This window comes from Cicer arietinum, chromosome 7 (genome assembly GCF_000331145.2).
Source record: "Cicer arietinum cultivar CDC Frontier isolate Library 1 chromosome 7, Cicar.CDCFrontier_v2.0, whole genome shotgun sequence".
Lineage (NCBI taxonomy): Eukaryota > Viridiplantae > Streptophyta > Magnoliopsida > Fabales > Fabaceae > Cicer > Cicer arietinum.
Window position 1 is genome coordinate 16,750,695 of NC_021166.2, and position 17,108 is coordinate 16,767,802.

The 17,108-nt window shown below is 26.1% G+C and overlaps 2 protein-coding genes across 2 annotated transcripts; both read right to left on the reverse strand.

Moving 5' to 3' along the window:
* Window positions 1-593: 593 nt before the first annotated feature.
* On the reverse strand, window positions 594-1,679 carry LOC101510421 (uncharacterized). The gene has a single exon (XM_004509359.4). It carries the CDS (start codon window positions 1,600-1,602, stop codon window positions 736-738), a length of 867 nt encoding a protein of 288 aa, XP_004509416.1. The 5' UTR covers window positions 1,603-1,679; the 3' UTR covers window positions 594-735.
* A 12,307-nt stretch (window positions 1,680-13,986) lies between these two features.
* LOC101510749 (uncharacterized) lies at window positions 13,987-15,123 on the reverse strand. Its single transcript, XM_004509360.4, has one exon. It carries the CDS (start codon window positions 15,071-15,073, stop codon window positions 14,177-14,179), a length of 897 nt encoding a protein of 298 aa, XP_004509417.1. The 5' UTR covers window positions 15,074-15,123; the 3' UTR covers window positions 13,987-14,176.
* Window positions 15,124-17,108: the final 1,985 nt, after the last annotated feature.

Genomic DNA, 17,108 nt, shown 5'->3' on the forward strand with positions numbered 1-17,108 from the left:
ATTTTTTAAAAGTCTTTTACAGCGCTTTTCCAAAAAGCGCTCTAATAGGTCCTTTAATTATGTGAAAGCGCAAGTCTTTTACAGCGTTTTTTTTACAGCGCTTGTCAAAAAAGTGTTGTTGTATTCTCCGTTATTTTTAAAATATCATACAACAGCGCTTATATTTAATAAGCGCTATAAAAGGCGCGCTATAAAATGTCATTTTTTGTACCGTGTTAATTATTTTTCTGCCAAAGAAAGATTATGAAGTGATCCTTGGATGAAATGTTGATTATTATATATCTTATTGTCCAAGCCAGCACACCAAAAAGTCTCTGGTGCTTGGAAATCAAGGCTAAAGTGTTGTTTACAAAATTATTTTTAAATTCAGTAATTTTTTATTGTGTTATTCGAGTCGAATTGTATACACTACTAAAAATAATAACATTAGCAAGAGAAATTTAGAGAGAAAAAACATGAAATTTCTCTCAAAATCCATCAATAAATCGTGACATGGAAATTAGAGAGGAATTTGGTTTTTCCCATCTAATTTTTATCACTAATTTAACTATTTTTAGTAGCAATAGTTTAGTGGACGACAGGCAAAAAATGAATGATGTGTAAGCTAATAGTATTTTGACATTTCATTGTATTACTACTGAAATTTGTACATTAAAAATCATTGAGGTAAAAATATTCACTCCTCATAAGATTCCTACTGAAACTTTTGGATGCCTTGCACATTGAAAAAGAAATCTATTGAGATATTATGTTCAACAGGGAGGTTCTAGTTTTAATCAAGCGCCTAAATAAACTCTCCAAACCAATCTCAACACTTTCAATGGCATTCTCCAAAGCCTCCAATCTTTCATGTGCTACCTTTAACTTTTCTCCATTAGTGACTTCACTTAAAAGGGTCCTTAAAGCAACTTTCACACATTGTAACTCATTGGCATTTTCTGAATTATCTTCACATGTTATAACTCCCTTGTGCATCACTTTTGCCACCAACAACCATTTTGTTGACTTTGACTTTGATGACGACATAGTCAAGAATGACAAAATGAATTGAAAAATAGATAAATTCATTGCAATGGCTTCTCTAAGAACTCTAATCACACACAAAAAATGATGATCAAGTTCCAAAATTGAAGACACCCCAAATTTGCTTTCCATATGCTTTAAAGATGTGATCAATTTGTTAGCATTTTTCTTCATCTTTTTTGTGAAGAATTTATATTGAGCTACACTTCTTTCAACACTTGAATCATTTTTTCTTCTTCTTAGAGAAGAATGAAGGGCTTGAACATTTTCCTTAATTTCCAACATGGTGTCTCTAGTGATGCCACAAATGTCCAAAATTTTCATTGAACCATCCAACACCTCTTCCACACATTTTTCACCTCTATGATGAGAAATCACTTGTTGGGTTGATCTCAAGTTTAGAAGATCATCCAATGAAATATACAAATCTTCAAGCAATGAAAGACTAGTATGAATGGAAGTAGATGTGGATGTTCCTTCCCAAGTCTTGAGCTTGTTCAACTCTTCATCAACTCTAATGGTGCTAGGATGAGATCTAGTAGGCAAACTAATTGAACGAACATGGTACTTGTTTGCCATAGTACTTGATTTTTTGATATTTTGTTTCTCTCTAATATTTGAAGCTCAATTTTGAGATGCTCTTTCCAAGTCCTCAATTATTTCTTTATATAGGGGACATTGGCTCAATATTTATCACATTAATAATAGAACTTTAATTAGATTCAAAAGGAAAGGTAAGAGGAAGCACAAGTCAGTGATCAACGTGTGGGGCATGTGCACTGGCATTGGGCTCCCTTTAATTTCGGTTAAATTGTCACATCTATGCCTAACATTGTGCTGTATTAAATGTTGAAATCATACATAGAAAAAAAATCTTATTTTGATGTTGAGAAGTGGTGGGGACTCCCATGGACGGTAAAATCACTCATAGAATAAATACTTTATCATCAATAGATTTTCATCAAAAAATTTAATGAATTAATACTTTATCGCATTGCAGTTAATGGAGCATGTTTTCTGACTTATTAGAAAGAATTTCAGTAAAAAAAATCTAATATATTATAGAATTCATTTTCACTCTTCTACAAACGATATTACTTTTTGGTAAATTTAGAGGTACGAGAACAATGAAATAAATGTTTCAAAATCATAAATAATTTATATTAATTTTTATCAAAAATCTTAAAACATTAGATATGAAATTTATCTTAATTTTTTATATATTTAACATTTACCTCAAATTTATTTATTTATTTGTTAAATAATTCAATATAAAATTGAGCTTTAAATAATTGATTGTTGGTAATATACTCAGTAAAATTTCAACATTTTAGAGTTGCACTTTTGATTAATTTAACTGATCTTTAATAAAATGTTATTCCTAATTCACGAGAGAGAATTTTTTATTACTTATTATTAAAATTAGAGAGAGCTGAGAATTATAAAATTCAATTGAAGCTTGGGGCATACACTTGGCTTCTTCTCAGTGTGTTGGGAAACATGAATTTTCATTAGTCATCAATAGTTTGCCTCTTCTTCTTGCCACATTACCTCATGATTTCAAATATAAAATTGGTATGCATTATTTGATTGTCTCAAAATGAAGGAACTTGGACTGCAAAAAAGGATTAAAGAAAGGTTTGGGAAAGATTTGAGATCCAAAATAATTTGAGTTATAGATAAGCTAATACAATTCCAAGAACAATGGCCGTCTTTAGTGACTTATAAACGTTTAATATTATGTGCACGAGTGGCATGTATTTTATATGTTTCCTTTGGTGTCCAACCATGCATGCTTACATTACATCTAAGCTTGACTTAATAGTTACAAAAAAATATTGCAAATTATTTTTCTCAATATTAATTTCTTGAGCAATGAGCAAACTTGAGGTATATAAGGAGAACGCGTATCATCTTGGTATAAATTAAGCCTTTTGCATGTGTAGACATGACAATGGAACCTATATATGCATTGAACATTTCTTAATTATAATGAGTGAGTGAAAGTTGTTAGATTAGTTGTATTAATAGCACTATATAAAAGTTCATTATACTGTAATTGTAAAAATAATTTTTTAAATAATTATTTCAAGTTTTAGTTTTTTCTTTAATTATTTTTTTTTTTTAGTCTCAACCATGATTCTTAACATATAGATTATTTTATTGATACTTTTCTCGCCACAAACCAACATCTAATGTAAAATATTTATTTATGTATTTAATAAATAATTTTTTAATTAATTTTAATCTATTTTTATATAAATAATATTTTATGTTTTTACTTTTTAATTAACTATAATTGTATAAAATATTTAATCTAATAATTTTTTTTATACATATGACACGTGGAGAGTTAGAAAGACAAAACTCACCCCTACACTTGTTGTCATATCTAGGCATGTGGTTCACATGTGATGTCCCTCCTTCGTAGAATTAAAACTAGATCTATATCCGCGTAATGTATGGGTTTTTTTTTTCATGAAATTGGTTTTTTTTTTTTTTAATTGTATGAAGAATTAAAAGTGTCAATTTTAAGTTAAAAATCATATTTTAAATAAATATGTTGTAAAATATCAATATGTATAAAATTATTTTTATATCGTAGAATTAAGATTTAGTGAAAAAATTGATTATTGATTATTATATTTTATTAAGAGGTTAAAAAATTCAAAATTATAAAAATTATTTACAAAAATGCAAATGACAATTGACGCTTAAAAGTTACAAATTTAACAAAATTGTGTTATGAGAATAAAATATATTCAAATGACAACTAATGCTCAAAAAATTTACAAGTTTAACAAATTGTGTTGCGATAATAATATATTCCATAATCATAATTAAGGTGTCTATTAAAAAATTATTTGCACTGTTATATATTTAATAATATTATCGAAGTTTTAAGTTTTATTTAATTATATTAAAATATATTCAATGAAATTGAAATAAAAATTAACACCTATAAAAATAAATTAATAAAGTTATTTTAGTGTCGTAGATTTACTTAAATTTATTCCGTTGTCTTTTAATTCATTAACCAAACTACGTTTAACATAGTAAATAATTTATATATAATTTTTTTTTCTCTGTCTTGAAGTAGCACCCACCAATAACATCAACGTCCAGTGACAATAGTTTGGAGGTTGAATCCACCATTTTTCTATTTACTTAAATCATCTTCATATTTACACAACAACTAATCAATACAACATATATATATATATATATATATATATATATATATATATCACAATCAAATTATAGTACAAAACCACAAAAAATAATTAATTCAAAAAATGAGATAATATTACCATGGTAGCTACCCAATATATTATTGGTTTTTTTTTTTTTTTACAATGAAAGAGAACAGCAATTTAACTTCTTCAATGCAAGAAATTTAAATTGACAAATCTCATACTTGAAATTGAAAAACACAAATCTAAACTAACAAATTTGATTCCGACAAGAAATTACAAATAATCTTAAATGCAAATTCTTCTAAAGTGTACTTGTGATTTTATATAAGATTGATACAATATTATGTGTGGCAACTGGCAAACTACCAAATAAGATGAATGTAATACGTTGGTTTTATAATAAACAATACTTCAGTGGACAAATAGGATTAATGAATTGATTATTTAAAATTTATGTTACAAATTGATTGAGAAATTAAAGGAAACACATTGATGATAATAATTAATGTTAACAAATTTATTGAGGAAGGGTGAATGACTTAAAAGTTAATGTTTAAGTTTAGAAGATAAAAGAAGTTTAGTTAGGTCCAAAAGGTTTTTTAACAAATCAAAGAAGTTTAGTAACAGAAAATATGAAAATAATAGTCACATGTGTCGATAGATTAAATAAACGAAAATAACGAAAATGAATTGCATTTATACATATGAATGATAAAGTATTACAATGAAGAAATAGAAAATATAATTCAGAAAAAGTGAGTGATTGTAGAGAATAACACATAAATTTGAGTAAGTGGTAGATAAATAGATGATGTACCAATGAAGAAGGAGAAGATTGAGAGTTATTTTAATATATCATAATAGATAATAGATTAAGTAAACAAGATAGCCATTAATTTACTAATATTTTTAATTAAAAAAAAAAGTAAAATATCTCCTATAATCAACTTTTAAATTATCAACAATGTTATTTATTTTTTTTAAATCCAAAAGATTCATCACCGACAAAAGCTATATATTTATTATCAATTTCAAAAAAAATTCATATATTCATCAAATCCATAACTCAAATCATAAAATATATTCATATTTTCATCTATAACAATAACAACAATATCAAATCCATCAAATAAAAAATTCACAATTAAAGATTTGATCCTCAAATCGCTAATAAAATATCTTGTTTCTATCCTTCTTCAAATCAAATCGATAGCCTAAATCTTAAAATATGAATTCTTTATTTGATGGATTTCAAGTTGTTGTTGTTGGAGATGAAAATATGACTTTATTTGAAGAATTTAGCTATGAATTTGATGAAAATTTGGATTTTATTGAAGATGATAATTAATTTTTTGAATTTTATATTGAAGATCATGATTAATTTTTTGAGTTTCTACATTAAAAGATAACATTACTGATATTTTAAGACATAAATGATAAATTCATAAATAAAAATGATAAATAACTAAATTGTTATATGAAATCAAATTAAAAAATTGTAGGAAATATTTTACCTACAAAAATGAATAATTTACTTATAAAATTATAAAAACTGTATTTTTAATCTCACACATTTTAATTATTCTAAAGTAATTCATTGAATTGAAAATTATTAATCAGTTTCATTACCCTATTTTTTTGTTATAATAAACAGATTTAATAAAAGAATTACACGATACTAATAGGGTCGTTGCCACTTTCATAATAGTCAAATAACAAAGCTAGACTAGAGTACGATTTGTCTACAACTTGGGCAAAATAGTCACTACAATATGTTCTAAGAGCTAAAGTATCAACGCAACTGTTTGATTCTCTGTAGATATATATTTTACTACCACCTTCCAATCCGGCAACTGAAAAAGGTGAATACTCTCTTTTAGAAGAATTTCCTGGAATTGCATCTTTACTATTATTGTTTTTGTAATAGAGGTAGAATCTTTACAACTGATTTAAAAAGTACTCTTATAGTTTACATTAGACGGTGCTTTTTACAACATCTGTGTATTTCAGCACTATTAAATGTATTGACAGCGTTTTAAAACAAAGTAAAAAGTGTTGTCGAATATAACTTACAACATAGTGTTTTTTTTTGTCTTGTTTAGTGTAACATATTAAAGAATATAGTTAGTTTAATCAAAACATCAAAAATATCTGTTATATTATCACAATATTTCCCACACTATGTTCAATAACATATAGTCTTGGCTTTCAGAGTCAACTAATGTGTAGCTTTGTTACAAACACGACTAATTACATTGATTGAGTTGTCATCAAAATTCAATGGAGTTACCACCAAAATTAATTTTAAATTAGAGAAAATATTAGAAAACCCTTAAAAAAATAGTATTTGAAACCAAATTTTGAGTTCAGGAGTCGATTATGCGTAGGGAATGTATCAACATCCTACAACATCCGTTAAAATACGGTTACCTATAATTAATTATGCAAGATTAATATTAACTTAAGTATATTTATTTCTCCTTGTTATTGAATATGAATAAAAATTATTATTATTATTTTTTAATATGATTTTGGAATAAATGTGTGCTTTAGAAATAAATGACAAAAAAAAAAAAATTATTAATGTGGTTGACAAGAATGTGATCTTGCTCCTATGTATCCTCCGGTGCGATGGAGAAATCAAAGTTACGTAGTTCTTAGATACAAAATGTGGATGCATTGATTTTTTAAAAAAAAAATTGTTTTGTTAAAATATATATTGACGACAAAAGAAAATGAGTGTGTTTGACTTAAAAAAATTATTTTGAAATGCGAGTTTTAGGACTATCAAGTTGTACAACTTATGTCTCAAAACTCATAATAAAAAGATGTCTCATCTAATTAATCCTTTTAAGAATTTTTTATATTTATTTTCAATTTTAAAATTGAGTTTCAAAACCACCAAGTAGTACAACTTGTATCTTAACAACTCAAAAAAAAAAAAAAATCACATGTAAGTAATCAAATTTAAAAATTTGATTTTATATTTATTTGTTTATAAAAATAAGTTTTAAAATTATCAGGTTGTATGATTTATGTTCAGATACTCATGGATTAAAAGATGTCACTTCTAGTTAACCTTTAATAATAATTTTTATTTATTAATTTGTTTATGAACTTTAATTTATCTGTGAAGATGAGATTTAGAATCGCCAAATTGTCGCAATTTATGTTCTAATAACTCAAAGATTAAAAAAAATGTCACATTTAATTAATCGTTACTGAAATATTTGTTTGTGTTTTTTTTATGAAAATTGATATTTAAGTTATGAAACAAATTAATCCTTTAAAAAAAAATAATAATAAGTAGCTTTAAATGGGTGAGCTACCATGACCAGGTTTTTGTTTTTGCTTAAAACTCAAGTCCAACTTAACTTAACAAAAAAAAGTCAAAACATAAACTTAGAACCCTAGTTACAAGGGCGACCACGTTACAAACTAAGAGAGGTTGGGTTGGCATAAGCAAGGCACCAGCGGTGGCTGGAAAGAAAAAGGCCTAGTTCTGGACTTGCTCGACCAAAGGAGCTTCGTGTCGCACTGTTGTATTGGAGTTGTTTCGTATGTGCCGACTTGGTGACTTGGTGCAGCGGCTTCATGCCGCACGGGAGTGGTTCCCCATGTTCCACCACTTCTCATTTATTTCCAATATTGATCGTGAAACACATGGGAAAGTGAAGAAGAACAAATAAACGCCGACGACAAGGACCACATCATCACATATTTAGATTTTTAATCTTCTTTTTTATGTTTCGTTCATTATGTTATCTTAATCTTTTCTCTTACAAATAAAAAGTCTACAGTTTTTTTTTAAAACAAATGAGTAATTGTATGGTGAAGATAAAGAACAACAGATTTATTGTTAAAAAAAAATCTTGATGTTTTCTATTTGTTTCTTGTTCCTGAGACTCCCGTCGGTTTTTGCCTCTTCTTCTTTATGTGTATTTTTTTTAAGTTAAAGATCCGATCTCCGTTTGAAAACAAATGAAGATGTATTTATAGAATTTTTTAAAATGTTTAGTTGTTTCCTTGCTCTGTTTTATGCTTAATTTTTGTTGCTCATAATCTGATTTTTCTGCACATCTGATGGATTCACAGTTTTAGTTTTATTTGTTTTTATCTGATTATGTTCATCTACTGGACATAGTTGGTTTGTTGGGCTAAAAAACTTTTAAACTTGCAGCTTTGGTTGGCTTTGTACATGGATCTAACATAACTTGTCTTTTAGTTTTTTGTTTGTTTTTGTTTCAAACTCATAAGTTTGTCTCTTTGTAAAGGGAGTTGATTTTTTCATTACTTAATTCATTACATACAATTTTTGCCATATTACAGTGCATTAATAGATAACAAAAACAAGGCAGGTTATCAGGAGCAAGGCACCATAAGCAAGGCAGGCTAGCAAAAGCAAGGCACCATAAGCAGAAAGTTAGCTTGACTTATTTAAGATTGTAATTTGATTTGGCTTAATGTTTAAAATTGGAATTTGATTTGACTTTTAATGTAATTTGATGAGACAAAATGAGTCTAATTTATTACTTTTAGTTATATATATATATATATATATAAGGAATTATTACAAGGAGTTATTGTTTAGTCTTTCACTAAGTTTATACAAGGAGTTATTAGCCATACCAAAAATAAAAACAAGGATTTGATTAGTATAATATTATAAATCAGTGATCTATTTGCATGAATTAGGATAGTTATCAATAGAGATTAAAGGGACTGATGAATTTAAACTATTTTCATAGATATTTTCATTAAAGAAAATAATTTTTTGTTAGTCTATTTTTCACACATTACGTTCATTTTTTAGAAGTTGATATTTGCTGCTCTAAATTTATTTAGCTAAACACACAGGCCAACAGGTCTAGGCTAACACATTTGAGTAACATAAATATACACCGTATACATAGAATTGCCTTCGTCAAATTAGATATAGTTCATAATATTAAAGCTCATATGTGTACAAAAAATGCATGTATATCCTATTTAGGTGCTTTTGTAGAAAGATTTATTATATTTTTTTTATTATAGTTTTTTCTAAATTAGTCGTGTATACGATATTATCATCACATTATAATGTTGCAATAACTCTTTTTTAGAAAAAAAAATCACAAGTCTCTTATATGTATCAAATCACATATTCCAAGAAACTGCATTCTTGACTTGCCTCATGTAAAGATGTTATTGTGATGATTAGACAAATAACATGCATATAAAGTAAAAATATATATGTTTGATTTGTCCATATATATCCATATTAGTATTGTTTCTATATAAGCTTCATGATTTACTGAAATATAATTCTTCAAATATTCAATCGAAACAAATATTTTTCTTCGTATATATTTTATCTCAAGCGTTTTCTTTAATCAATTTGGTTTTGGAAGCTCTTCAGGAGTTCCGATAATATTTATATCAAATTCATTTTTAAATATTTTTTTAAAAATGGACAAATGATGTCATTCTCATATCCTTCATTTGATAATATTCACTAAGAATAATATACAACATGCATCTAGATGGTTTGAGAGTGTAAACAAATTTATTCCTTTTGATTAAATAATCTCTTCAAGAGCCTAAATTGTATGTCTTACAAAAATTAAATACTTCAAGGTTTTTCATATAGTTATCACTATGAAGTGAACCATATAAATACATAATAACACATGCATCTTTCATATGTAAATTGAGTCTTTCATGTATGGCAAAGTTTTTAACTTCACTTTAGGTGAATATGTATTTTTTTAAATTAATGATAGTCTTTCACCAATACTTTTGAATATATGTCTTTCATCATTCTCATTTTCTTTTTGCGCGAAAAATCAATCATATATAATTAGCTTCACATCTTCATATGTACAGACTTCAATTCGAAAAATCTTTCGCTTTGCAAAGTGGGCTTAATTCCACTTTATTGCTTTTTCCTATTTTTCAAGCTTTTATCTGTCTATAATCTTTAAGACTTTAATCATGGTCTAATTCTTCAAGAACTCAATCACAAATCTTAAATAACAATGTTAAAAATAAAAAATAAAAAACTCATTCTTTAGCTATCTTTCATGGATGCTTTAATCACAAATCATTATTCTTAACCACAAATCATTCTTTGAGCAATCATTTTTTGATGCTTCAATTTTAATTTTGTTTTAGTTTTTCAGGAACTATATCACATATGATCTTCATAAACAATAATATCGTCGATCATAATGATCCTTAGCAAGTACATGGATGATCTATCATAAGAGAGCATGAGAAGTAAGAGTTGTATTATGCTCTTCCATATCTATCTTTTATAATATAACATGAGTCCTATCTTGTAATTTACAAGTACATGGATGGTCTATCATAATGATCCTTAACAATTTATTAATATTAAGAGTTCCACTAACATTAAAGATTAAGATTTTAATTCATAAAAATTGAAAGTGACATCCACAAAATATTCATAATACTTTAAATTTGTAATTCTCTTTTCCAAAACAGTAAATAAGTTTTTTAAATTATAAAAGGATAAACTTGTTTGCTTGACTATTTTTTCTTTTTCAAAAAGAGAATAAAAGACACCTTTTATGGTGTTTTTTCGTTTTTGATTTCGGATTTTGAATTCTGAAAAAGACATAGAGAACTAATAATTTTCACCGATAGCAATTTTTTAAATATATGAAAAAATTATATTAAAAGTGTAGATGTCCGATGGTGGACTGTTGCATAACATAACTGAAGTATCTTGCTTTTTTTAGGTACCGCAACCACAACACTTTTTATTTTACGAAAGCCATACAAAATACTTTATTGATTTTATTTCTTGGTATACGTTTGATGATTAATTGGGATAAATAATAAGGTTTAATCGTTAAATTTTATAAACGAGTGTGTTTGAAATATAAAAACAACAAACATGATTGACTTACAATTTAGAAATTTAGAAATGAAGTATTGTTAGTTTGATTATTTTAAACTTTTTTAACTCAACTTTTTAAATAAATATATCACTTTTTATCCCCACACCGTTATCTCACATCTTGTATATATTTTTGAATTTTAACTATTTTTCATTCGTTTTATAATTAAAAATTTTTAACGTTATTTTATACATGAAGTACATATATAACAAATGAGAAGTTAAGAATTATAAATAAAAGGTCGCACATAATTGTTTTAATCGATTTTCATTTATTAATAAAGTTGTGATATAAAGTGAACGTTAAGAATAGTCGAGGTGGTTAGATACGGCAACAAAATAAGATGATGTGAGATTTTTTTGGCAAGAAAGTTGTTGACGCTCCAGGACCACTCTCGAGAAGATTGGGTATCTCACCAAAATTCAAGATGAGTCTTGGACTAATTTTGAATTAATTGTTTCTTTTTTCTTCTTTCAAAAATAAGAAAAAAAAATTTATTAATAAAAGTGATACTAATAAATATTTTATAATTATTATATATGAATTTTAAATTGTTTTTTAAAGATATAATATTAAATTTTTATTATTAAACTAACACTTAATATATCAATAAATTATTATACATATGGGTGTATAGAATAGAATATGGATTATATATATATCATTTTTATCAATTTATTACTTTAGTGGAGTAACATTTCCAAAATACATAATAATTATTTTATCGTTTTTATTACATCATATTTAAATATTTTACCAAAAAAAAAATTGTATTCAAATTAAAATACAACATATTAAAAGAGAATAATTAAGAAAAAAATTGAAATATACATTAATCGAGTTTTAAGTTGTTTACTTTCCAAAATAAGATTTTGAAAATAAATTTACTAAACAGGTTCTTCATTTTCTCATCTTTAAGATAATTTTTAAAACTAGGATTACTAAATAGACTTTCATTTAGATTTTTTTCTAAAAAAACAGTTTTTAAAAACTAATTCGCAAAGAGTACTATTTGAATTAGTTTTCTTTTATGTGAACAACATTGGTTAATTATGAAGTTATTGAAGGCGGTTCATAATATTTGGAGGTGCGACATCCCATCCAAGGTTCATGTATATAACTAAGTATTTCTTCTTCATACGGTACATCTCCATGTCTTTGATCCTAATCTTGCTGTGCTGTTGGGCTGTCCTATTTATTGAGCTACTTGATTTTTGCTACTCACACCTCACCTCTTTTCTTAACTTTTTTTTTTATAGAAAAACTCGAAACAAAACGGACAAGATTAAGAAATTAGTTCGTTATAAAAGTTATATATTCGTCCCCTCACACCTATTTCTTTTGAAATAAATTTAAATTTGTCTTTTAGCATTTTAAAGGAGTAGGAAGATAAAGCTACATCCAACACTAATGACTTAGTAAAAAATAGGCTAAATTACATTCGTGGTCCTTTAACTTAATTTCAGGTAACGTTTTAGTCCTTTATCTTTTTTTTTCCCGATTTAGTCCTTTATTCCTAAAAATATCAAATAAAGTATGAAAATATGAGTTTATTTGAAGATTTGCTTTACGAATTTGATAAAATTTGTATTATATTGAAGAATATAATTAATTTTATGAGTTTTGATTGAATTTTTTTTTGAATTTTTGTATAAGAAAGGATAACATTGTTGAAATTTTAAAACATAAAATATCAAATTATCACTTAAAATTAAAATAAAGGACCAAGTCGGAAAAAAAAAAGATAAAAGACTAAAACGTTACCTGAAATTAAGTTAAGGGACCACGAATGTAATTTAGCCTAAAAAATATTAACACTAAGTTCGGTATTACTGTTACAATCAGTCTGTTAAGTTTGTTAGTAATCAATAACTATCTTAATAAGCATTTCTTATTTTCTATCTTACTCTCCTTTTCACTTTTTCTAAAAATAGCAAGTATAAGGAAAGAGATTAAATTTTTTTTTTTATTGTTATCAGTGTTGCTTTATAGTTTATACTATATATTATATAGGAGTATGAATTCTCTAATGCATTCAGCGCTATGTAGAAATTTTTCTAGCTATTGAAAAAATGTTGCTCTGCTGTACCATAGGAGAGTACCTAAATCCATTATATTATGGAAAATTATATAGTTGGAGGAAGGATTTTAAGACACTATGTACTAACCAACCAATATTTATAGTAATAGTTTTTTTTTTTTTTTTATCAAGTTACATTGTTTTTATATCAATAGTACTAGTACCTTCAACAAATCTAAACATTTGATTTTGATTTTCTTTTACATTGCACGAAGTTTAATTTCTTTTAAATAAAAAATAAGCAATTGATAAAGGTAAACATTTATTTTGCCTTTAAATGTGTAAAACGATACCATAATAGTTAATGAATATATTAAAATTATAAAAACATACATAAATGTGTCATTTATATTGTTGGTTGTTTTGTTGTTTGAAATTACTTTTATTATCTAATTTAATCATTGAATGTGTCTTTCCTAAACCACTTTGGTCTATAAAATTATTAATAAAAATGATACTTGTTGAATATGTGTTTGTAATTTTAATAAACCTTATAGATTAAAGTGACAGTGCAGACATTTAAGGAATAAAATGATTGTTTATCCATTAACATTTGTGTATAAGTAATTAAATCAATCAATAAATCATATAATTAATAAAACTATTTTATCCTATAGTTTATCAATTGACCTTATTTACCAAAAACAAATTAAAACATAGTAATATTGATTCAAAGCTATATAGATCTTTACTATCTTCTGGATGTGAATTAATGCCTTGAGGAAAGAAATTCTGAATTTCTAAACATGTCTAAAGAAACTCAGAATGTAAAAAAATAAAATGAACAAGAGAATATATAAAATATTTGACAAGTAATAATGTAATATAAATCTGAATCATGTTGATGCTCTCATTCAAACATGTATAAATTTGTTAAAGAGCAAATCCTCTAAAATTTGGACTACATGATCACTCTCATTTACATTTACAATATTGTACTAATTTATATAATTACTTCACTCATCATTATCCTAATGAGCAAGCATATTAAGAAATGAAACTCTATTTCTTACTAAACATCTAAAAATGCAATCCAATCCACCTTCAAGACCACAAATACCAACATTCAATGTCTCTAAACTTCTTAAAGCACCTTCAATTTCATCCTTTGTATCAATATGTTTTCCTCTTCCAAAAAGTGCTACAAAATTAATATTCTTCTGTTCATTATCTGAAGAAAACAATCTAGTAGGATTAAACTTTGAGATCAATGATGACCCTTTTGTTGTTGTTCTTAGTCTTGGCATGGATATGAACAACAATAGAGAACGAAATATAGATATAGTGATAGTGTTAGCTTCTCTTAAAACTCTAGCCAAAAAAATTACATTTTGATCATGACCCATTTGAGAAAAAAACTTAACTTTGTTTTCCATTCTCTTTAACTCACTTATTTGCTTTGAAATTTCCTTCTTTGCTTTCTTTCTAAAGCTATCATACTCACAAATGCTTCTTTCAATGCTTGAAAAATTTCCTCTTTTTCTACGTATAGCTGATTGAAGTGTTTGAACATGTTCCTTGAGACACAAGATTAATTCCCTTGTTGAATCACATGCATCTAGAAGTGTAACTGAGCCACATAATGAATCTTCTACTAATTTTCCATTTTGATAATGCAAAAGAGCTTGTTGGGTTTGTGGAGAATGAAAAAGTTCTTCCATGCAATTGTACAAATCAACAAGAACAACCAAATCACTCTGTATTTGCTCTGCTTCAAAACAGAATGTTCTTGAAATAGATTGAGAACATTGTGGTTTAAAATGGTTTAATAATGCTTCAACTCTTTGTGAAAAAGGGTGAACTCTTGTTGGTAAACTAATTGACCTTAATGGTTGATGAGTACTTGGAACCATAGAAATTTTTTCCATTTTTTTGGTTGTTGTTTGCCTAGAAATTTGCACTAAAAAACAAGGATTAATGTTTGTTTGGCAATTACTAATTAGTCTTCATTCAATCTATTTATAGGAATATGGTAAAAGAGAAACTTGACTTTGAATTTGAATTAAGTGTACAAAGACAATTATTTGAGTATTATATTTGCATGTGACGACAATGTGGGTCTCCCTACCTTTTCGATTGAATTGTTATATTTAAGGCCAACAATTTCATAACATTATGATTTAATTAATCTTATGGCGGTAAGATAATGGGCTATGTTGAGGTTTGAGAAATTTGTGGTGGTACATAAAACAATTGATACAGGACATTTTGCAGGTATATGCTTCCTTGTTTCCCCTTATGATGAATCAATAATCTCATCTACTCAACCATATGTCAATACTATAACATATATTTAATTTATCATATGTATAACTAAGTATTTTTTTTAATAAAACTTTGAAGTTTATGTCTTTCTTCAAAGTATGAGGGAATTGTGGATTTAAATAATCATGGCTAGTAGAAACAATGTTGTGAGTTGTAGCCAAAAGTTTGCATTATAGGCCTGGAATCTAGGCTACCTAGCTTTAAGGTATTATTAGGGGACATTTGAGTTATGTTTGTTAAAATTGCTATAATTTATCAATTTAATTGAGTGAATAATGGAAACCATATGTAATGTAGTGGCAGTGAATATTTTGATTTTAGGAGACAAAGGGGGCAATCAAAAGTGATGTTTGGATCTACTTTGGAAATTGATATCTTTAGTTTAGTATATAATGAAAACATTACAGCATAGAATTTCTAGTATTTTGGTTGGGTGGGTGACTTGTGTTAAGAGTATTAGGAAAGGAAATAATTCATGTCAAGATTGGATGGTTCAAAAAATTTATATTTTAATTTTATAATTAAAAATATTAAATTTAAATTTAAATGTTCGATTTCAATTAAATGATTATTGATATTTCGACTATATAAAAAAAGAATGGTTACTTTTAGGAGGTGCTTAAAGGGTAAAGGGACACTAGGAATCAAAATTTTAATGGGTATAGGTAAGAAGCTGATTCTTTTTGTCTCCTGTGTGTTTTTCTGCATGCATCTGTTTCTTAAACAACATTATGTTTCAAGAGCAATGTACTTAATTAAGAACCATATTTTCTCTCTATGGTATTTACAACTTCCACGTTGCCCCTTCAAATGTTCAAATAAAATATACTTGCCACCATTCATCATATTGTTTGCGTTACTGGTTATTTTAATAATTGGAACAATTTGTTATTTGATAATTCTAAGATATATATTTGATGGTCCAAATTTCTAGATTTTAGTTTAATCCGTCCAAATATCTAATAATTGATACAATTTTGTTAGATAAATATCTTCACATACATGATTTATAAACATTATATTTTCGAATCTTTAAAGTAATGAGTATATAATTCTCCTCACTCGTAATATTTTCACTTTTATTTAATATAAAACTTTTTAGTATACTTAATATTCTTACGATCTCTTTTAAATGTTAGTTTATTTATTTATCTAGTATGTTTCACCGTAAACAAAAGTTATTTTATTCATATACATATCCATGTCTATAAGGCTTACATAAATCAACATAACACTATGTCGCCACAACATTACTAGAAATACTTTTGATATAAGAACTCAATTACTTTTAGGAAAATCATAAACAATGATACTGATAATTATAACATTACACAACGAGAGGAGCATAAAATACTCAAAAAATATCTCTAAATTACATTATTTCCATCTCTAAATATAAAATATCTTTGAATAAATTACGGAAATTAAAAAAAATTATTATGATATTAAATTTGTTTACAAGTTTACTCTAAAGGATGGATAATTAATTAATATTTTCATTACAGTATTTATTATATATTGACATAAAAAACATTAAATAATTGAAATATTTTAATAAAAATAATTAACGTAGTTGAAAAAAACTTATAAAAAGAAACAAAATAAAAACTCTAGAGAATTATATATTTAAAAACTAAA